Raw genomic sequence first — 24,488 nt, forward strand, 5'->3', positions numbered from 1 at the left:
GAATATGGACATTAAACATACATGAATATGGACATTAAACATACATGAATATGGACATTAAACATACATGAATATGGACATTAAACACACATGAATATGGACATTAAACACACATGAATATGGACATTAAACATACATGAATATGGACATTAAACATACATGAATATGGACATTAAACATACATGAATATGGACATTAAACATACATGAATATGGACATTAAACATACATGAATATGGACATTAAACATACATGAATATGGACATTAAACATACATGAATATGGACATTAAACATACATGAATATGGACATTAAACATACATGAATATGGACATTAAACATACATGAATATGGACATTAAACACACATGCACTTACCTTTTATGTCTTCACTGCAGCTCTTCTCCTGCTCACAGCACAGAGCCCGCCGACAGTCTCCCCTCCCCCATGTCCCGACAGCTAGCAGCAGAGGAGAGATGTTTAGAGCAGGGAAGGGGGCTGGAGGGGGAGCTTCTAAAGCAGCACAGACCACGGCTGCTAAGTAGAAGTGAAGCTCCCCTCGCCTGACAGGTGCGGTCCTGGCACCGGGGCTCCCTCCGGTGCTAGCGGCGCCACTGGGCATGAGGGGGTTCGGGCGGTCATGGGCCCCCTGGGAGCCTTGCGCCCCCCGGGAGCCTTGTGCCCCGGGCGACCGCCCGAAACGCCCTAATGATAATCCGCCACTGCAAATATATAATTGGACAGTACAGAGATCTTTCTAATGATCTTTTTACACATAGGCCTGTAACAAGGACAATGAGGCATCCGCTACTTCTAGAGGAAAATAAGTTTCACCATCACCACAGACAGGGATTCTTTACTGTAAGAGCAGCGAGACTATGGAACTCTCTGCCACAGGATGTTGTGATGGTTGATTCTTTGAACAAGTTCTAGAAGGGCCTTGATGCCTTTCTTGAAAAATATAATATTACAGGTTATGAGTATTAGATTCTGGAGATGGGAGGTTGATCCAGGGATTTATTCTGATTGCTGTATTTGGAGTCAGGGAGGAATTTTTCCCCTAATGAGGCAATTGGCATCAACCGCATTGTTGTATTTTTTTGCATTTTTATGGATTAACACGCTAGTTGGACTTGATGGACCTATGTCTTTTTCCAGCCTTATCAACTATGTAATGGAATTGGCCTCTTTCAAAATTGTTCAGGAATGGTTTGAGGAACATAAGAAAGAGATCAAGCTGTTTGGCCTCCAGATTCCCCAGATCTCAATCCGATCATGCATTTGTCGGATATACTGGAACAAGTCCATGGAGGCCTCACCTCGCAATCTACAGGATTTCCAAGGATCTGATGCTAACGTCTTGGTGCCAAATACCACAGTACACCTTCAGAGCAAAGAAGTCTTGTGGAGTCCATGCCTCGATGGGTCAGCTGTTTTGGAAGCACAAGGGGGATCTACACAATATTAGGTAACTGGTTTTAATGTTATGTCTGATCAGTGTACATGGTAACTAAGTGCTAATAAAAGGAAATTCCATATGAAATGTTTGGTAAATGTTTACTAAAGTTTTTTATCCTGTGCAAATTTTCAGAATAGATGAGGCAGCCCTAAAATGGTTACCAGAAGTGCAAACCATGTGCGGAAAGAACCATGACTGTACAACATACAATATACTGAATATATCTGAAGCTTATGTGCACATATATCAGAACACAAATGTAAGAAGTGACTTGGCTCTAAGTCCTGACACTTGAACTTTTACCTTTCAAAAAGCATTTCTAGATTCCACAATAGGAACAGCAGATGTAGTTCAAAGAGTTAACCTAACATTTCTTACAGGCAGCTTGAGAAAGGAAAAAAATGTCAAATTCCTGCACTTTTATTGAGTAGTTGCCATAGTAACAAGCACAAAACAATGTATAGCGCGTTTCCTGCCTTATTTTTTTTTAATGAGCTGACTTTGGAAGACGTACAAGTTTCCCGTTATTTTTGGTTTTAACCCCTTGCAAGCCCGTGACTGGTTTTCTGTTCACATACATTTTTTATTATGATCAACCTTTTTTATTTCATCTTAGTGTTTTCTTAAAACTTGTCTGTCCTGTCTTGTCTCTGCATGGAATCAGCCGCTTTGTGTACACTTTTCTTTTTCGTCTTTTCACCAATAATAATTTGGGTTTTCAGTTTCGTCATGTGGATATACATGGGTCCTTATACTGCACATTGAATTCATCCTCAGTTTTACACCCCAATACCGGCCTTCTCTACAATCAGAGTGACCTATATCTGTCTCCCTATAAATCAGCTGTAACCACTTGACATCCCATATTTTCTTGTGTTGTCTGTTATCCGTAGCTATTACCTACTGAGATGCACAACTGAAAATATATTCTTGCATTAATCTCACATCCCCAGAGTGTCATTAACAAATATCATGTATGTCACGCTGTTATCCATATTGGATGAGATACCTCTGTGACTTATCTGCCGCTTTTTCACTGTTTGGATAGTTTGACAAATGGAATTAGTCTTCTTAGCCAACATGACTATAAGCACATAGCTGGGAAAGGGGGAGACATTGGGGTCTATTGAGAACATGTCTGAAGTGTAAGTGAATGAATGTTTTTACAGCGCTCTTCCTTGTCTTATACACTCTTCTGTTGTCATCCACATGCGTAAAAGTCGCTGTTTAATATCAATGAAGCAACGCTCACGTCTGCCAGAGACTTTATGCCTGAAATCATTGTTGGCTGCTGCTGACATTCCACTTCTTATCTCCTCACAGACCCTGCACTCCTCCATTCATGTCCTTTGTCTTATACTAATATTATGCACTTTAAGGTGTCTCTTTTTCAGTCACTCTATGAAGAACTGACTGTTTAATTTTTCAATGGACATGGAGCTAGTATTAGAGAGCAAAATTGTATAACTCACTGGCCCATTTAGGAGCTGGGTTTCTAATGCCTGGAACCTTCCCTGAGCCAAAGATACATGGTAGCACAGACCCCACAAAATAAATCACATCAAAAGAAACACAGACAATAGAATCATTGGATAATAAAGGCCACGATGTTTATTAAGGGTAACATAAAATCAATAATACTTAAAATATATAAATAACCATAAATTGAAATCAATAAACCAATAAAAAAATCCAGCTTTTATAATAAAATACCAAGTCCGCCCAGCATTAGCTGGGTGACAAAATCCCTTTAACAAACATTGTGACGGAACTGTAATTCAGACATAAGGGAGGGTGGGTGGGCGACGGTCCAAACGGCTCCAGATGACTGCTTGACCACGAAGAAGCTCACTGCTTTATAGTACAGTTTCCCGCCTTTTTGGATTTCCAATAACCAATCAGCTGTACCTCAGAGAAAACTGCCTGGAAAGAGAATATTCTGTAACCTGCTCATGCCAACAGCACAGCTGACCTCGTCCAATCAGCTGTTTACTAGGAAACATCTGCCTGGAGATAGAAACAACTGGAACCCGCTTGTACCAACTTGTACAGCTTACATGGGGGACGTCCCATAAGGTAAGTACCATTTCACTACATTTGGAAAAAAGAGGGGAAGGGGGGAGAAAATACAACCACACAAAACCATACTACATAACAGACTTAAATACCAATAAAAAACATATTTTTGGTGCTCGTGCGACCCCTATGGCTCGGAGGGGCCCTTGTCTGTACAAGTAAAATTTGGGACATTGTACCAACTAAAAACTAAATTTAAATCTAGCTCATTAATATTCTAATTGGAAGATTTAGGGTATAGTGTGTACATTTTTCTGCTTTTTGTATGAGCTTAAGCTTATATAAGAATATGCATGGTTTTCCAGAGGGACCATTGTGATCACAATAACATAATATTACTTTCCTCCCCTTTTTCCCACCCCTTGGTGGAACTTGATGGACATAGGTCTTTTTTCAACCATCCTAAAAATATAACTATGTAATAAACATTACCCTATAAAACTGGACAGTGTATTCCATCACTAAAAGGCAGGGAGGATGGAAAATGTTGAAAGTGGGCACCTAAAGGTTAATGTCCACAGGACTGAAGTGAATACACTTTTTCTTCCACTACTCAAACAAAAACCTTACCTTTATAGTATTTGATCTAGACTCCAAAGTGGAATCTAATATGCCCTAGATAAATCTGGATTTCCCAGCAAAAGAGACAAAGTGAGGAGGAAGAGTGAGATAGAAATGTTGCATGTTGAAGAATCTTTTATTCCTAATTTATAAAAGCACGGGACTTCAATGCACCAGCTTCTGAATACCCCAACCATAGTGCTGACTGTAAGATTTATATTTCTGCCTGCTGTGTGAGCCACTGTTTTAATTCCTCATGTTAGTACCAGTCAGTCTGTTCTACCTCTCTTGTACATTTTATTTTGTACATATGATTTTTTCATTTTTCATAGAATAATTCATAGCATAATTGTTTACATGTTGACAGCTTAGTCCGCTGGATTCACTTCCCTATATAAAGAAAATAAATCTTCCCTTTACCCTGCAGGGTTTTTAAGTCGTGTTAAGCTTCAATCAAAAAAGATTTCTAATGGGCTGGAAAAAACTTACAAACATGTTTTCTTAGGGTTTAGACTCCAATGATACACTGGCAGAAGTGGTCGTCCAACAACATTTAGTCCAAGTGAAAGGCATATAATATTCCAGGAGGTCTCAAAGAACAATTGGTTAATGAATCTATTGCATTTTCTAATGTCAATGCTTATGAGGCCCTTATCAGGGCAAGGACATGACCTGTGCAAGAATAAAGAAGAGGCCGTACTGCTGCCTGACAGGCAATAATGGGAGGCCTACTTGACGGAGCTAGGAGGGAGGGTTCGTTTGGTTGGAAGGGGCTATAGCCTATCAGGGGTGAGACAGGGAGGACATGGGGATGTTGTTCATAAGCTCGTTCCTGCTGTTTTCCCTCAGCAGTGCGTTCCTGCCCACCCTACTTTTGTTTCCAGGGGGTGTCTTCTCGGAAAAGGGGGTTGTCTTTATCTTTTTAGATGAGTCCGGCTGTTGTCGGAATGAAGGGGTGTTGTCTGTAGTGCATGTATTCATATGCATGTTGTTTGTTGATTCGTCACTGCAGCTGCGGGGGGAGTCCTTGAGGTTGGTCATTAAAAGCATTCAGGGGCGATGCATCAAGGGTATGCATCCCCTAAAACAGTAGAACATGTGGTTCTATAATGTCCGGCTGAATACTGAGAAGCTTCTTAGGGTGTTATACCTTAGAAGTTTAGTTCTGGTAAAAGGTTATCTGCAGGGGTACTCTGTGCCTCCGAGCCGGGTTACGGCTGGGGGTAAAAAAGGTGGTGTGTGCAGATGGCCCAAAATACATTTTGGATAACCTCGGGGACTTCCTCCGTCATTAGTTAGTGTAAAAAGTTATGACCCTGATAGGGGCGTGTTGTTTCAATGTTAAATTCCACTGTGGGAATTAATAAAATAAATATGTTTTATTCCTGTTTAATAAAACAGATGCTGTGGCCATTAAAATCCAACATGGTAGTATGGTGTCTTCTTTATTGATGGTGGGGTCACAGAAGCATGGGGTGGAAAACAGGTAACAACGGAACACAATATACCCTTCATACTCAAGTCATATAGATGGCGTATAGCAAAGATTCACTACTCTCGATCAGAAGATTGCTGCCTGTTTAATGTTTGCTAAAGAGTATGTTCCCACACACAAAATGCGCTGCAGCAGAATCTCTAGGAAAAGGCAAGTAAATCTGTCACAGAAATCCGCAACAAATAGTGCGTTTTTCCGGCTCATATTGCTGCGGAAACGCTGCGTTTTTACCTGCGGATTTAGTGTTAAACATTGGTTATAGCAAAATATATGTGCACCTGCGGATTTCCAGTTGTTTTAATTGCGTTTCCGCTGCATAAATGCTGTAAGAACCGCAACAACATAAATCTGTTGCAGAATTTCTAGTCCCTATTGAAGTCTATGGGCCAAACACGCAGCATCTCCGCACAGAACACGCACCCTAAATTGACATGCTGCGGAATTGAAAAACGTACCGCAGAACACTTTCCGCACGACTTTTGTGCGGTTTTTTTCCGCAGCGTGGGCATGAGATTTTCTAAATCTCATTCACTTTGCTGCTACTGTAAATGCTGTGGAATTTCCGCACAGAATTCCGTTGTATTTGTATTTTGGGGCTATGTTGGACTTATAATTAGGTTTATATAATTTACCTCTATATTATATATTTTTTGCTGAATTACTTTGTTATTTCACATTGTACTTTTGTTAATTTTTATCTGAATACGTTTAATCATGAGACACGTAATGTGTCTAGACGTAAAATCTGCTTGCCCCTATTGCACATTCTGCATCTGCTAAGATCCACACTGGATAATGTTGCAAGATCATTCTTTCAGGAGGAAAAGATCAGCACTCCTTGTGGAATTTGAAAAATAAATCTCCTTTATTTCTTTAGATAGCCAGCGGAAGGCTGAACAGCTTAAATTGGACAAAATAAATAAAACGTCCGTCCCGTCTGACGCGTTTCTAGCTCACAAGAGCCATTACTCAAGATCATTCTTTGTCTGTATTTTATGCGTTCTATAGTTAAACTTAAAAAATCAGGGTATATGAATTGATAAAATATTCTAAATGCTACTTTTTGAACTCTAATGACTGTGTCCTAAATAAAGTAATATTTAGCTTTCCCTTTGATGTAATGTCAGTGAACTTTATTGTGTGGTTCATATATGAAAGGGCATTTATGGCATATCAACTAGCATATCAGTAGAATGTACTCAGTTGGCTGTTTTCATACCGCCCATTCACTGTAATACAGCGTGACCATACCTCTTCACTGGAAATCGGGACTGGTTATTCCCAGTCTTGAGAGGGGGCACTGGTCAGACTCCCCACCAATAATACTTATATCTAATTGATATCATATAAAGTTATATTGTGGGGGAAAAACCCTATAATACTGGTGGAAATACACTTCATGATTATTTTACATTTGTCCATTTGAATAAAGCTAAACAATGTATGCACATAGTTGTATCACAGCCTTATATTTATTGCCAAGGACGGAAATGGATCCAGTCCAGGGCTTTCCTGGTCTCTTAGGACTTAATTTGGTCCAGTACTTGGCACGAAGTATATGACTCATGTACGGTGCTGAAATATGGCCATGTCCATGAGCGGGAGAGAGGACAGTAATCTTAGCCTTTTTGAGATTGTTATAAATAACCACACACAGGGTTAAACACCTCTTCTTTCTTTATTCAGTCTTTGTATCAACTCCCTTCATTAAAAATATAAAAACAGACAAGAATAATCCCATTTCAAAATTTATAGCAAATAATTTCTCTACCCCAAAATGTAAAATCACAAATAACAAAAATAGATCCAACCAAAATAAATGTATACCTTTGTATAGCTTACAGTGACTGCAGCTATCTTATTTATATCCCAAGTGGTAAAACCTAAAGCTTTCAATTCCTATGATGCCAGAAGGGCCTAAAGAGTACTGCTCTGCAATATTTTATAAGCCAACACGGACATAGAAATGAGTAGCACCCGTCACTTTACTAGGGACTTGCTGTCCTGGAATTAAAATTTTGCAAAAATGTGCTAGTGCCCTGCTAGAAAGAGTATAACTTGCGGTATTAAATGCTGATATTGGGAACAATACCTTTTCTTGTACTGACATAAAGGACTCACAGTTCATTAAAAGAAGGCACTGGATTTGAAAGAAAGATATATGGCAGAAAATGGGTTGCGATTCTACTGGATAGTGGAGGGATGAGAAGGGAGGTCTTTGGAAGAAGCAGGTGTTATATAGAGGGGCAGGATATCTTTTATGTAAGACTCTACTGCTGGGGCTCTGACGTTAAAAACAAAAACCTGATACAGCTGCTGACTGATGGGAGATCAGAGTACCGGGTAACCCTTTCAGTGCTGCAGAGACCAGCATAGCATTACTCCACATGACATAAAGGAGAAGCCTTTTTCCGTTAGCTATCTAAAGCACTGAAAGGGTTAATATTCCCAGTACAATCTACTCTTAAGTCCACAGTTGAATTAGCACCATTTTGATAAACTTTGTGAGCCTCCCTCACCCTATGGGAGGGCAAGCTGGCAAGGGGCATAGGGTGAGACGAGGGGCAGTGCATCCTGGGCTGTCTCTTCTTGAGAAGTTAGAATCCAGGACCTTTATGTTCCAATGGCAGAAACTGCTCCAGGATTCAGCGATGCTGTAAATGAATGAAAATAGAAAATGTGGTCAATTTATCTGATGAGAAATCCAGATTGATATGGAATAATATGCGTCTTTATAAAGCATGGTGGTGTTACAGTATATTACTTGAGTTACAGTACTTACAGTATATGAACGTTAAGTAGATGGCAAATGGAAGGTATTTTTATTTATTTATTGTGGAATACATTCTAATACATTTTATTATCTTAGTACTGCTTTGATCCTGTCTCTTTAAAGAACATTAGGGTAGATATATCAATCTGATGATCATTAAAAACGATGTTATTCTGGCATATCGTTTTTTTTATAAAACCCCTGCGCCACTTTTTCCAACACAAGTGTCTTAAAAGTGGACGGGGCTTAAGTGTTGCTTGTAATTTAACTCATTTATCAATACTATTTTTAGATAAAGGCAATGTACACCTTTGAAAGGATTTATATATATATATATATATATATATATATATATATATATATATATATATATATATATATATATATATATATATATATATATATATATATACACGCGTTATATGTGTTTTAAAACATATTGGCTTTTATTCAAAAATGTTTTTACTTTTTACGGTACAGCTTCTAAGTATCCTGTATACCTAGAAGCTTTATCGCTCTGTCTGAGCCGAGTCCGTTAGTTCAAGTGAACTGGTCTTGGCTGAAAGCAGGGCCTGCGTGTCTTTGACACACAGGACCCAGCTACTAATGATCACATTTATGTTCAAAACTTAGATGTGATCGATATTATGTGAGGCCAGTGTGTCAGAGACAGGCAGGACCTGATATCAGCTGAGCTGTCAGTTCAGCTAAACTGACGGAATCGGCTGAGAGAGAATGATATAGCTTCTATGCATACAAGCTGTATCGTAAAAAGGAAAAAAAAAATCTTAATAAGAGTCACTAAAAGTTGTTTAAAAACACATAAAACATTGACTTATTAAAAAAAAATATTGCCTTTCACAACTGTACATAGCCTTTAACGTTCTTCAATCACAGACTTTAAGGCTCCATTGCGCATCGGACGCAAATACTTAATCATAACATCTGCCTATGTACAGTTTGGGGAGATAATCAACTTAAAATTATAGGAGTATCTCCAGAACTTTTAACCCCTTCCCCCTGCTTGCATTCTGGGCCCTAGTGTCCAAGCCATTTTTTACATTTTTCCATTGTCACATTCGAAGAGCTGTAACTTTTTTATTTTTGCGTCGGCATAGCTGTATAAGGTCTTGTTGTTTGCGGGACGACTTGCAGTTTTTATTGGTACCATTTGAGAGTAGATGCGACTTTTTGATCACTTTTTATCACATTTTTTTTAAGTCAGGATTAACAGAAAACAGCAATTTTTCCATTGTTTTTTATTTTATTTTTTACGGCGTTCACAGTGAGGGTTAAATAATGTAACAGCTTTATAGTCGGGGTCGTTACGGACGCGGCGATACCAAATATGTGTAACTTTTTTGCTTTATTGTAGTTTTTTTAATAGTAAACATTTTGTAAGGGGAAAAAGTGGGTTTTTCATTTTTTTATTTTCTTTCACATTTTTTTTTAATTAACTTTATTAAACTTTTTTTACTTTTATACTAGTCCCACTAGGGGACTTCACTATCCTCCGATCACTATTGTAATACACTGCAATACTTTTGTATTGCAGTGTATTACTGCCTGTCCGTTTAAAACGGACAGGCATCTGCTAGGTCATGCCTGCGGCATGATCTAGCAGGCATTCGCTCCAGGCAGACCTGGGGGCCTTTATTAGACCCCCGGCTGCCATAGAAGACACTGACACTCGGAGATTTTATCGCCGGGTGTCGGTGGGAGAGAGAGGGAGCTCCCTCCCTCTCTCCAAAACCATTCAGATGCGGTGCACGCTATTGTGCACCGCATCTGAAGGGTTAAACGGGTGAGATCGATACTAATATCGATCTCACCCGGCAGAGCAGGGATGCCCCCAGCCCTTAGCTGCCTCTGGCAGCTGAGAGCAGGGAGATTTGACAGCTCCCTGCTCTGTTTACTTTATTCTACAGCAGCGCCGTGGAATAGCGGCGCTGTAGAATAAAGCCCATTAATGACCGCTGTGAAAAGGCTTATCGGCGGTCATTAAGGGGTTAAAGGATCCAGGACGGTATGCTCTATTAATTGAGCTAGATGCCCCATTGGTTGGCACATTTCACCATCTTTCCACATGACATCAACAAGTTTGAACTCTAACCCACCAATACAATGAACACATGAATGTGGCCTATGAATCCAATATTAGAACAATATATCAATGTTCCATACGGAATTCAGGACTAATGTGGGTGTTTTATGCACACTCCTACTATAAACATTTTTGCGCAACATGTTTTTTATTGCTCAAATACATCTAAAATAAAGCAACTTGCAAATTTATTACAAATATCCTACAAATTTGTGCCTTATGCAGCAGTCTCCTACCCACTGTTAGGCTGCGTTCACATCTGCGTCAGGGCTACGTTTCGTCTGAGCTTTCCGTCGGAACGGAGCCCTGACTGACACAAACGGAAACCATAGGTTTCCGTTTCCATCACCATTGAAATTTCAATGGTGACGGATCCGGTGCAAATGGTTTGCGTTCGTCTCCGTTGTGCAAGGGTTTCGTCGTTTTGACGGAAACAATACCGTAGTCGACTACGCTATTGGTTTCCGCTTGGTTTTCTGTTTGTTTCAGTCAGGGCTCTGTTCCGACGGAAAGCTCAGATGGAACGTCGGAACGGAGCCCTGACGCAGACGTGAACGCAGCCTTATCTATGCCATTTTTAAGAAAAAGGTCAAAGGTGATAGAAGAGTGTGATCAGAAATAATAATAAACAAAAGCAGCATTTTCAGTATGTCTACAATGTTATATCAGTACAGTCTTCTAGACCACTACTCACCTGAAACACAAATCTTTTCACATTCTTTCTGCGTGTTGAACCTGTTGTCATTTCCTCCACAGCCGCCATACCAGAAACGTGCACAGCTCTTGGTTTCAGAGTCAAAGTACCACTTCAGAGCAAACTCCCGACAGGTTCCCTCTTCCTTCTGCAGTTTACAAACCTCAGGCCCCACTAGGAAAAATACATTTTAGTTTAATATGAGAAGATATGTAAAAGTAGGTAGAAAACACAGAAGGCAGTCACAAAAATGATAATTGAAGGAGATCATATAGCAGAACATAATGAATAAAGGTCATCATAAGACTGGAAACTTAATACATATTATAACTTTAAAATGTAAATGCAGCAAACACTATACTAAATTGCCATTGTTTTTAAAAGAATATATATAATGTCCGTCAAGTCATAGCTTTTACCAAATATCAAAACTTGAATAAGGAAGCCTATGAAAAGTTATGTACTGGAGTATTTTTGTAGACTAACCAACTATATTGTAAAGTATGGACCAACTAATGTCTAAAGAGACAGCAAAATGTTAAAAACCTTTTTGTCCTAATAAAAAAAGTCATATTTATGGAATATGTTCAAGTTTGCCATTCAAAGTTCTAAGTGTTAAAAGGTAAAATTTCGAGAGACAAAATTGCAGTAAATAAAGCATTCCATAAAATTGCCGACCTTTCATAGGAAGAGCTTGAAAGCATGGCATAAATTTGACATGAATCCGACAGTTGCACTCCTGGTACTAATTTAGAAATCTACAATTTACTTCTCTTTTTAATTAAGTTTTCTGTGCTATTCTAGATCATTATTATAAGAGTACATGTGCTGGCTTGCAACAAGTCACAACTGCCTCTCCCTGAAAACATATAAAATAGGAAAAAAACACTACAGTTTCTCAAGCAGTAGTTAGATGTCTAGATAATACAATGCATGTTCATTGGATTAGTTCCAGTAAATGTCAAGACCCGCCTGGCAATAAATCAGATTTATATAAAAAACATATGTTTGTAGATTACACTAAGAGTACGTCATTTTATTTCTTTCTTCTGTCTTTCCTACGATTGGTTGTTATTTATAGTTTTTTTTTTATAACCTTCTGCTCGCTATAGAAAATCCTTTCCAATGGCCAAAAAGGGGAAAACCAGTGTAAAACCGACTCCCCCCAGGGAATTCTGGGTAAAACATGAACGAATTGCTAAGCGACTATCTCCATCACATTAATGTGGATGCATTTAATGCTACACAGATGTGCAATTACCCATAATTCTATAGTACTTCAATCAAGCGCCAAAAATTTTCACTGTGGAATTCTGGGTAAAGCTACATATGGCCTTGAGCTTAATCTGAGCAAAATTTATAGCTGTAGGCTTATGTATGCCTAATAACAGCATTTAGACCTTAAAACAGGGCCCTTTCGAGGCTACTATAGCCTATTTATTGGTTTATTACTTATACAGTACTTACTCATTTATAAATAAAGATATGCGGTCTATTCTGTCATTTTAAAAAAACTAAGCCATTAACTGGATGCTCGTACTCCACTATTCAATTGGCTTCACGCTTTGTAATTCATAGTTGATTATTAGTTGATGGAATTATGATAAAAATATATATTTATAATATTTAACATCCAAAAAGTATCATGTGCTTTGTATGTACATGTCATGGAACATGTAACGTTGAATAAAAAAATAAATAAAATCTAATTGTGTTATGGAAAATTCATGTTAAGACATTTTGGAACTATATTTTGAACCAACTTAGAGTATTATGGGGGGAAGTTAACAAAAATTAGGACTTTTGGGCCGTTTCCCCCGATTTCGTCTTATCTTTAAAAAAGTGGTTGGTGCTAAGTGAAAGGGGGTTTGGTTACCCGGGGCCCGCTGCATTTACTATAATTTACACCAGCGGAAATCTGCGTCAGCTCTTGACTGGCATAGATTTTATTTAACGTCGCACATACTGCTGAAGATGTGAAAAATTTATTAAGAGGCGTGTGCCTCTTAATAAATTGGTTATGTCTTCTTCCAGCTTGTTTTTTTTTAAAATTAAGACTGCATAGTATTACTACATGTCCCCGTATGTATTTTTCCATGAGTGCTTCTTTGTTGACCTTTAGTCATATTTTTGAAAATTTGTATCTTAATAAGATTTTAAGATACATTCTATACAATATTTGGGAACCTTGAGAAGTATGTCTGCACAAAACCATTATAAGATCATATAAGACAGACTGTGACTGGGAGAAAGTATAACACATCTTTCTTTTTGTTATCACCTTATAATGTCTCATCAATGTCCTGTCCCACTCACTTTCAGAACATCCAATTGACAAGCACCCAATCTTTGCTCAAAAAGGGGCAGCCTATGTTTAAGAAACTGGTAGAGCACCAGTGGAATTTTTAGAAATCTGGAACAATCCCAGTACCAAAAAAAATTGGCTATGTTAACTTCCAAATTTTTGTGATCAGTTGAGTGTGGCTAACATATATTTATATCATATTAAAATTCCTGAAGTCACCATGTGAATAAAAATGAAGCATCTGAATTATATATGTGTGGCTTTCATAAGATCTTATATATTAATTTCAACTAATAAGCAATCATTGAGTAGACATCAGTAGCGAATGTTGAGTATTCAATAGAATGCTTCTTATCAAACTAATCGAACATTTGGCTACATGTCTCCCAATTACCAATTTTTTCAAAAATCTCTTTAAAAATGTCATTGTGTTGGTCTGTTTGATTACTTCTACTCTGTCATCTTCCTCTGTCTGTAGGTGAATGGCCAACACATTAAAACAAGTACAATTTTGTGTTTTGGTTTAAAAAGTTGCAGTATATTTTAATTAAAAATTCCACGTGAACATATCCCATCTCATGTGGAGAAAAGGGTATATCTTATATCATTTGCAGATCATTTATTTATTATTTCCTATTCTATTTTTATACACTTGATTTCCAGTTAAAATGTCCAATTATGTGAAAACCATTTTTTAGCAGAAGAGAATCTGTCACCATTTTCTTAATTTCTTAAAGTCGGTTAATAATTCTATATATTTTTTTTACCTTTTTCTTTCTCTAAATAATATCCACAGTATTATTATTTTTTTTGCCTATCACAAATACACAATGGGTGCCACAATGTGGAATGCAATATCACTGGGCAAGATAGCTAAAACATCATTTTTAAATCCTCTCGCGTCAGAGAGACCCCCCCTCTGGTATTCAAAAATACAAGGGGATTATTCGTGGAATTTATAAATAATCTTAAACTAAGTTTTACTTTACCAGAATTATTACACTAAACATAAAGGAGACCATGATAGGTCCTTTTTAATGAATATTTAGGTGCTCCATCATGACAAGTTTAACCCCCTTCTTTGGTCTGTTAATTTGTACTAATGACAGACATGTCTGATGTTGTAATGTTTCTTTAATACATTACAGATACTTAAACGCGTTGGTGTATTGAAAATATGTGAAGAAACTAGTGGCCCTGTCCAATCAGAGTCCATGCTACATTCTTTTTTGTGCAGTTCAGGAAATTAAAGCTGGACTCTGATTGGTTGTTATAAGTAACAAAGTTACTCTGTCTTTTGAGATGTGAGGCCCTTTACATTTCAAATTAGAGATAATAGTTTCTGTGTATCATTTCTTTCCTAAAAAATTGTGAAACAATTTAATAGTACCACAGGCCATGAGCAGTGTGTTTGGTCCTTTTCCACCCGTAAGGTTTTGTGATATCCCCTAGTTTGGATTACTTATCATTATTATTGGATTACTTATTATTATTATTATTAATAATAATAATAATAATAATAATAATAATAAACTATGCAGAAAGCATATACAATACAATGGGCTAGAACATGACCTCATCTGGTTTTAAATTCAGAGAATAAGACCTCCCTAACTTTTTTTTAATTTTCTTAGAACTGTACAGCAGAGAATTGCAATGGGGGCAGATCTAAACCCTCTTACTGGACTTGGTTCAAGGCTACAGTGGGTCAACATGCAATGATACTGCTAATCTTCACTTTACTAGCTATGTGGTTCATGCTCCTGGTTGGGCTCTTCTTATCAGATATCAGGTTAGACCTTGCCTTAGGTAAGGTTGTTATGGTCTGTTAAAGAGAACCTTTCATCTGCCCATACATGAGCAGCTGAGTGCACCATGTAATAGGCAGGGCTACACAAACCTTGTCTAACTTAAAAAAAAAATTCTCTCCTTCTCCGTTATTTAGATATCGGTGCTGTTATATTTGTCGTCTGATATGTAAATAACCCCCTGAACTGTCAATAGGGCATTTCTTTATTTCTAAATGGCATGGGGGCGTATTACTTATCGCTCTGACACTGTCCAATCAGCTACGGACAGTGTGAGAGCAGCCTGTGCTGTGTGATCTCTCTTGCAAGATCTCGCGAGAGAGATCACACAGAACAAGCCGTTCTTACTATGTCCATAGCTGATTGGACAGTGTCAGAGTGATAAGTAAAACGCCCCCATGCAGCACTCAGCAGCACATGTATGGGCAGGTGAAAGGTTCTCACTTAAAAGTAAAGTCATCCTGCTTAATTTAGGCTCACATTATAGAAATTTATTTTCCATGTTCATGATGTTTATTTTTTTTTAAAACAAGGACAAACCAAAGATGGAGAAGAAAATAAGTACCAAAGCTTAAGTATGGATTTTGTTTTTTTTTACTATGCTGGTGCCCATTCCTATTTCTGGTAAAAAAAAACAAATAGTGGGAATGGATCCCTGAAACGCAAGTGTAGACTGATTTTCAATTTGTTGGGAATATTTCATTTGGAGTTACAATAATTTCCTAATCATTCACAAAATAAATAGTAATTGGACACATCAATGACTAGAACTATTCTAAAAAGCACATACAAATGCAACAAAAGCTCCTAATAGACAGTATAATAGTATTAGGCCCCATGCACACGACCGTAAAACCGCGGACCGTACCACGGTGCGAGACTTTACGGACCCATTTGGTTCTTTTGGTTGCGGACAACTTTCCGTAGCGCTATGGATGGGTGTCCGTGCCGTAGAACCGTACCGGGAATTATGGAGCATGTCCTATTTTTCGTATTTCACGGGCCGTGCTCCTATATTTTGTATGGGAGCACGGGTCGAAAATGCGGGCGGCCGTGCCCGCAATTGTTGGCTGTAATTATGGGCACGGTCGTGTGCATGGGGCCTAACTTTGACTTCTAAAGTAGAAAGTGGATAAAACTTTTAGATGGACCTTTGGGCTATTTCACAACTTATATCCCTAAAGTTTCTTGGCATTTCTGCGCAGTGTTGGCTACTTGACGGCTCCTTCTCTCATATAGAGCTCATTGTGTCCCAAGTATTGTACGCTCACATGTGCTTTCGTTTATTTTATTTTATTAGGTTTGCATCTGTTTGGGACCAAGTAACATATGAAAACTGAAAACAGATCCATGAATCATTTTAATGAAATATTTTAGAAACAAGCTGCAGACTCACATATGTGTGCTGTATTATGTTTGTTGAAACATTTTCCATGACTTGGGAATACATTCCTGGGGAGAGGATCTGAAAACACACTCCTCCAATAAACCTCACTATATGACTATTGAAGGATTGTATTGTTAACTGTAGCCTTCCATAAATAGTCAAAAATGGGCTATACCATTATAAAATAAGACTCAATTGATTTATTGAAATATGTTATCCTTGTCTATTTTCTAATACAATGCAATAAAAAAAACAAGCCCTGCTTTATATCCCTTTGAGGAAAAAAACATTTCACAGTTGAAAAGTGTTTAATCTTGAAATTGCCCAGTAAATTACCAAAGTGATTTCTAGACCGCATTCATTTTAAGAAATATTTTATTGGCTTCAGGTTTTCTTCATTAATATGCCTATTCTGGACCCTTTATTTCCCTCTTTAAATGACCCATTCCCACACTTAAAGGGTTTGTCCAGGATTAGAAAAACGTGTCTGGTTTTTCCCAGAAACATTGTCACTCTTGTCCATTAGCTGTCTGGTTCTTCAGCGCATCCCTATTCAAATAAATAGTATTGAGCTACAATACCAGACACAGTTTATGAACACGCGTGGCACTGTTCTTGGAAAAATAGCAGAGCCTTTAATCTAACCCTGAAAATCCCTTAAAAGAGACTCTGTCACCACATTATAAGTGTCCTACATAAGGAGATGGGCGCTGTAATGTAGATGACAGTAATGCTTTTTATTTAGAAAAACTATCTATTTTAAACCACTTTATGAGCGATTTTTAGCTTTATGCTAATGAGTTTCTTAATGCCCAAGTAGGCATGTTTTTACTTTAGACCAAGTGGGCGTTGTACAGAGGAGTGTATGACGCTGACCAATCAGCATCATGCACTTCTCTCCATTCATTTACACTGCACTAGCGATATAATTATATCGTTATGTGCAGCTACGTACACAAACACTAACATTACTGCAGTGTCCTGATAATGAATATACATCACTACCAGCCTGGACGTGATGTTTATTCAGAATCCTGACCACTTCTGAATCTTTTCTGTGAGATTCCAGCGAGGCAAACGTTATCTCGTTTGAAATGACAGGTTACATTGTAATCTCGCGAGATTACGTTTGCCTTGCTGGAATCTCAGAGAAAAGATTCAGAAGTGTCAGGATTCTGAATAAACATCACGTCCAGGCTGGTAGTGATGTATATTTATTATCAGGACACGGCAGTAATGTTAGTGTTTGTGTATGTGGCTGCACATAGCGATATAACTATATCGCTAGTGCAGTGTAAATGAATGGAGAGAAGTGTATGACGCTGATTGGTCATCGTCATACACTCTCTGTACAACGCCCACTTGGTCTAAAGAAAAAAAAACACCCACTTGGGCATTAAGAAACTCATTAGCGTAAAGCTAAAAATCGCTCATAAAGTGGTTAAAAATAGATCGTTTTTCTAAATAAAAAGCATTACTGTCACCTACATTATAGCGCCGATCTTCTTATGTAGGAGATAGGGCACTTATAATGTGGTGACAGAGCCTCTAAGCTTGATTCTTTATCTTTCTTGATTATATGTCCTGTGTTCTTGTTGATGCCAAATTCACCTTCGTTCTTTCATATTCAATAAAGAAGCACAAGTTTATCTGAGATACGCCACTGACGCATCTAGTGAGCTATGCAAAAAACATTTATGTATCATCACAGGATTTAGATTGAGGTTTAAAGTGGTAACTGATTGATGCCTTTCTTCAAGACAAAACAAATCCATCAATATTGTATCTTTAATTCGCAAGAGTCCTCTTTTCAAAGAGTTGAGATCTTTTTGGGTGAAGCCTTCTGCGTCTGAACATTGGCCTCCTGCCTGGACGCCAGCTGTAATTACCTGCAAGTGCTTTAGATTCCAGCGTTGGAAGTTGCATGGTTTTCTCAACGGCTAAAAATAAAAAAATAAAAAAGTTTTGAATTCCAAACAAATTAATTTAATATAGGAAAAAAAGAGAAAGGTGGAAAAGTGATTAGACTTCTGGATAAATGATGGCTTTGCTGAAGAAGGGTTCTTAAAAAGATGTCGATCTTGGAAGTAACCTGCAGCTACTCAACAGCAAAAAAAAGCAAAAACAAAAAATATATGGAAAAAGCACAAAGAAATTGTTGTTATTTAAGCAACCTAGGTAATGGTAAGAAATGAGGATTTGTTAGACGGATACAATATGAAGTGAGACTGATGTCAATGTAATTAAGGGTGTGTTTACATCAGCGTTAGGGTTCCGTTGATGGGTTTCGTCAAACCTTTCCGTCGGAGGAACCCATCAACAGAAAGGCAAAACGGAATCCATAGATTCCTTTTGCATTACCATTGATTTCAATGGTAATGCTTCTGTTGCAAATGGTTTCCGTTTGTCTCCATTCTGTAAGGTTTTGTTTTTTTTTGCAGAAACTATAATGCAGTCGACTTCCGTTTGCCTTTCCGTTGATGGGTTCCTCCGACAGAAAGGTCTGACGTAACCCATAAACGGAACCCTGACGCTGTTGTGAACAGGCCCTTAGTATGATTTAAAACTAAGATGATTTTCATGACAGGAACTTCACATTTTTGAAAATTCATTTAACTTTCTGCCAATTCTCATGACTATTTGGAAATTATAAATTGGCACTGACTCTTCTCTGTGGGGAAATTATTGTTCTTTGATAAATGTGCCTTCGTCTAGAATTCATATTAACTTAACTGCAAAGTTAGGATTTTAATTTGATATGTCAGAAATATCATATTTCCTGGTTTGCATGTTGATGCAAATACTCTATCACCTCATGTGTCCTTTATTTTATATCTATGTGTATTTTGATTTATGCAATAAAAATGACCAAAATTATCAGATGAAAAGAAAACGCTGATGCACAATAATTGTTATGTAAGACATAAGCTAAGGATACTGTAAGGGCACAGTCAGACATGGCGGAATTGCTGTTGCATTCCGCTGCGGACAGTCCGCAGTGGAAATCTGCAGCAGCCGGTTTTTACATTTGTTTCTATAGATTTTTAGGCAACTTAGTTCAAACGTTGCAGAAAATAACTGTGCAGAATTTTCAGTCCGCAGCATGCACAATCTGTTACGGAGAAGCAGCGGAATGTCACTGCAGATTTCAGCCTGTGCAAAGCAAAAACTGAAATCTGCGGCATGTCCGCTGTGATATCCGCAACATCTGAATTACCTGTCAAATATGGAAATGTTGCTGCAGATTCGTTGCGTAATTGCAGAGAATCTGCAGCAACATTTGCAGTGAAAAAATTCTGCCACGTCTGAATATGCCCTAACAGAATGGCAGCTATAAATGCATAAAAGAGGTACCTTGTACATTAACATACACCAAACCAAAGATCTACATTGTATAGTTATACGATGGGCATCTCCCTGAAATAGATGCCACAGTACTACACTTAATCACTTAATGGGGTTGTTTGCTTTGTGAGAACAGTCCTTAAATTTTAAGCAGATTATAGGGTGTACGGATGTTGGGACCCCAGTATATTGACCTCTTCATTGTTATATACATGTACTGGGCCATTACAAGTTAATAATAGTTTAATGATCTAAGTAAAGATCTGAAGAACTCCAGAGTTTATAGCTAATAGTTTTATTTATTTATTTATTTAGTTATTAATTTATTAAAGGGGTTTTCTGGTTTCAGCAAATTAATTTTATTTTTTGTATAATTTTTTTTTTTTATAATTTTCGAATATGCTTTCTGCATTAATTCCTGACGGTTTTCAAGATCTCTGCTTGTATATATATAACTTCCACCAGATAAAATTCTGTCCTGGTCATGTAATGGACACACAGGTGCACGGCTCGTTACAGTGTATCATAGCTGTGTCTTCTAATGATCCCAGCACTTGTGAGTCCATCACATGACTATGGACAGAATGTTATGTACTGGACGTAAACAATGAAGATTCCTACTGGATAACAACAAGATCTTTAAAATTGGGAGAAATTAATACAGAAAGTATTCTGGAAAATTGTATAACTTTTAATTATGCAAAAAATAAAAAAAATTTGCTGAAATCGGACAACCCCTTTAATGATATTACACTGATTGTGACTTTAATGTGAGATAAATAAGTCGCATCAACTTTGTGATTAGTTTAATTGAATATTCAGGGATATTGGAAAAAAACCATAAGTGAAGTGCGTATTTTCTTTGACATTATGGTGGCAGCACTTTTACATTCAAGAATATAGTCAGAGGTTGGCAATGTATTTATTAGTAGTTTAATTCCCTCCTATATTGTGGGCAATGGACTGACCCGTTAGCAAATATTACTTTAGTTTCAATTTGGGATTCCAAACGTGTTAACAATGATATTTGGTGGTTACATTATAATGATAAATGTTGATCATGCTTTAATGTTTCAGAACACATAATACTACAGAAAAATACAATGGCTGCTTCCCTCCTGAGACCTCTGTGGAACATAAGCCAGTGGGTTATAGAGGGCCTTGAAAGCTGATGGTCAATGTTAAAAAAAACAGTGAGTAGCATATACCCCATGTCTGATACTTACATGTCTTTTGACACCTATTGATGCATTCAGCTTCAGTGTCAAATCTATTGGCATTGCCACCGCACCCACCATACCAAACCTGGGTGCAAATCTTGTTTGTCTTGTCAAAGAACCACTTAACCTCATTCTCCTTGCACTGGGTGCCCATATCCAGATCTAGCTCGCAAGGATCTGTTAAAGTGGAATTTCAGAGAGTGTGCAGAAAGTTACAAGGTGAACAGGGAGAAACCGGGCATAGCTGTAGGTTGACGAAGTTATGTAATATTGGGGAATCTACATACATGTTGTTTTCCAGAGATAATCCAGGTGTGAGAAGACGACAAGAATGCTTATGTATAAAAATTAGTGAGTGAACTACAATGTTAACCTGTGTGCAGTGGCGGATTAAGTAAACCATGGGCCCTGGGCTGTTACCCAAACTTGGGCCCCCCTTCCTCACCGCCGTCCTACCGTGCCGTACCTATTTTTAACACTACCTTTTTGGGCAAGCATTAACAGTGTTACGATTTCCCTTGTCACAGTGCGGTGTCCCTACAGACCCAGCAACAGTCTGCCACTAACGGCACCCGGCGATCATGTGACCAGTCACATGAACACCGGGAGGAATAGAGACAGCGCCGCTGCTGCTGTCTCTATTCCTATACACAGCGTTCATTGAACGCTGTGTAAAAAGACACCGGAGAAGACAGAAGCAGCGAAAGCTGCTTCTATCTTCTCCTCAGGGTCCCCGGCAGTCACTGACAGCCGGAGACCCGACATTCAGCTGCCCGATCACGCGGGCAGCAAGTTAAAACCCCGAGCCGTAGAAAGTCTATGGCTCGGGTTTTAAGGACCCGTCCCTGACCGCTGGCCGTAAAAATACAGCCAGCGGTCGGGAACCAGTTGGGCAGGAGGATAAGCCTGTACTAACCTCAGCGACGGTGACCGCCCGCCCGGCTCTTCTATTCCAGCTTTGGAGTAACAGAACAGCCGTCCGTCGCTGTTCTGTTACTCAATGGCGGCGCCCGCACTTGTCAGGGAGGCGTGTCCTAAGCCGGCCAATTCCCTGCTCCTCCCCATCTTTGTAGCGGCAGTTAGCAGCGCTAGCGCGCTGAATAGTTTTGTAAGACGATGTGCGGTTCGGGCTGCCATGGGCCCCCTGGGAGCCTCGGGCCCCGGGCGGCCGCCCAAACTGCCCATATGATAATCCGCCACTGCCTGTGTGCTTAGATTGACACATAATGCAAACTCAAACCAACCAGTTACTGCCAGCTGAGAGAATGAAAGCAATAGAGGAGTCCTAGAGAGTTGGATGAAGTATAGCAGTTATTATGGAGACAACATTAGGTTAGGAGTGAAGGATTATACATCAGATTTAACAGTCTTCAAAGCTGCTTTTTTTAGTATTTTTGCCTGTAGGAAAAGGGTCAAATAATCACTGGATAATTAACCACTGTTTTAAATTAGAGTTAAGGGTCAAAAGACAATCAATGTAAGTAGCAAAGTCCAGTGCAAAAAAAACCTACAGAAAGCAAATATGGAGCTTATAGAGGACCTGATATTCCTACGTATGAATTAATGGACAACTGGGTGTTACAACTCCTCTTGTCAAAGGGGCGTGTCCCTACTCAGTCTCACTGTCAGCACTGATTGGACATTATCAGGCTGTGTAGGGACACACCCCCATCTGGTAACACCCAGTTGTCAATTTATTCAAAAATTTCTAGGAGACAGAGGAACGGCCCAGTGTAGAGTTCTAAGAAAAGATGCTACAGAATTGTTATTTTATGGGAATACAATTATTTACTAAAACAAATATGTCAGGAGAAGTGACATGTCCTCCTTAAGGTCAACCAGTGTTCACATATAATACTAGATGACGGCAAATCACTAAGGTGGGGCAATACAAGGTATACTAAAATGAAGAAACCCTTGTTTGCCTCTGGTGTAGCAATTTAGAATAAAATTGTAGTAAAACACATACAACACATATTGAGATGGTACATCATATGTGACTTTATAGTGCATTTGGGTACTATACTTGAGTGAATTGTACTCTGTGATCCTGGCTGGAGTAGAAATTATCAGACCATATGTCTATATAGTGGCACCATATTAGTTGGAGCAGGTGGTGATACATAAAAATACCCACTAAAGTAATACATTTAGAGATTTCTTATGAGAAAGTAACGAGATACTGTGAGATGGTAAAAGATTATATGAATCAGTTATTTTTTTTTAAAATGTATGGAAGTTAATAAGCATAAACTACATACTACATATACTACACAATAAGCATATACTACACAATAAGCATATACTACATATACTACACAATAAGCATATACTGCATACTACATATACTACACAATAAGCATATACTACATATACTACACAATAAGCATATACTACACAATAAGCATATACTACATACTACATATACTACACAATAAGCATATACTACATATACTACACAATAAGCATATACTACATATACGACACAATAAACATATACTACATATACTACATACTACATATACTACACAATAAGCATATACTACATACTACATATACTACACAATAAGCATATACTACATATAATACACAATAAGCATATACTACATATACTACACAATAAGCATATACTACATATACTACATACTACATATACTACACAATAAGCATATACTACATATACTACATACTACATATACTACACAATAACCATATACTACATACTACAGGGTGGGCCATTTATATGGATACACCTAAATAAAATGGGAATGGTTGGGGATATTAACTTCCTGTTTGTGGCATATTAGTTTATGGGAAGGGGGAAACTTTTCAAGCTGGGTGTTGACCATGGCGGCCATTTTAAAGTCGGCCATTTTGTATCCAACTTTAGTTTTTTCAATGGGAAGAGGGTCATGTGACACATCAAACTTATCGAGAATTTCACAAGAAAAACAATGGTGTGCTTGGTTTTAACGTTACTTTATTCTTTCAGGAGTTATTTACAAGCTTCTCTTTGTTTACAGCCATTGACATGTCGCAGAGATTAACACGTGAGGAGCGGATAGAAATTGTGTTGATGTCTGGTGAACGCAGTACCCGGGTCATTGCAGCAGATTTCAATGCAAGACACCCTACGAGACCACCCATCTCCCATGCTACAGTTTGCAAACTGCTTGCCAAGTTTCGTGAAACTGGTTCAGTGTTGGATTTGCCCAAATGTGGACGCATGAAAACTGTCACTAATGAAGAAACACCAGTGGCTG

At 38.2% G+C, this 24,488-nt stretch overlaps 1 protein-coding gene across 1 annotated transcript in view; it reads right to left on the reverse strand.

Annotated features, from left to right (window-relative positions):
- Nucleotides 1–6,703: 6,703 nt before the first annotated feature.
- COL6A3 (collagen type VI alpha 3 chain) overlaps nt 6,704–24,488 on the reverse strand; it is a 112,622-nt gene continuing 94,837 nt past the window's right edge. Inside the window, exons 45-48 of the mRNA XM_075829613.1 lie at nt 21,232–21,402; nt 18,550–18,600; nt 11,161–11,334; nt 6,704–8,243 (exon numbers count right to left, since the gene is read on the reverse strand). Coding sequence (XP_075685728.1) covers nt 8,203–8,243; nt 11,161–11,334; nt 18,550–18,600; nt 21,232–21,402 — 437 coding nt within the window. The 3' untranslated portion in view covers nt 6,704–8,202. The remainder of the gene's footprint in view (nt 8,244–11,160; nt 11,335–18,549; nt 18,601–21,231; nt 21,403–24,488) is intronic.

Source organism: Rhinoderma darwinii, chromosome 6, assembly GCF_050947455.1.
Source record: "Rhinoderma darwinii isolate aRhiDar2 chromosome 6, aRhiDar2.hap1, whole genome shotgun sequence".
Lineage (NCBI taxonomy): Eukaryota > Metazoa > Chordata > Amphibia > Anura > Rhinodermatidae > Rhinoderma > Rhinoderma darwinii.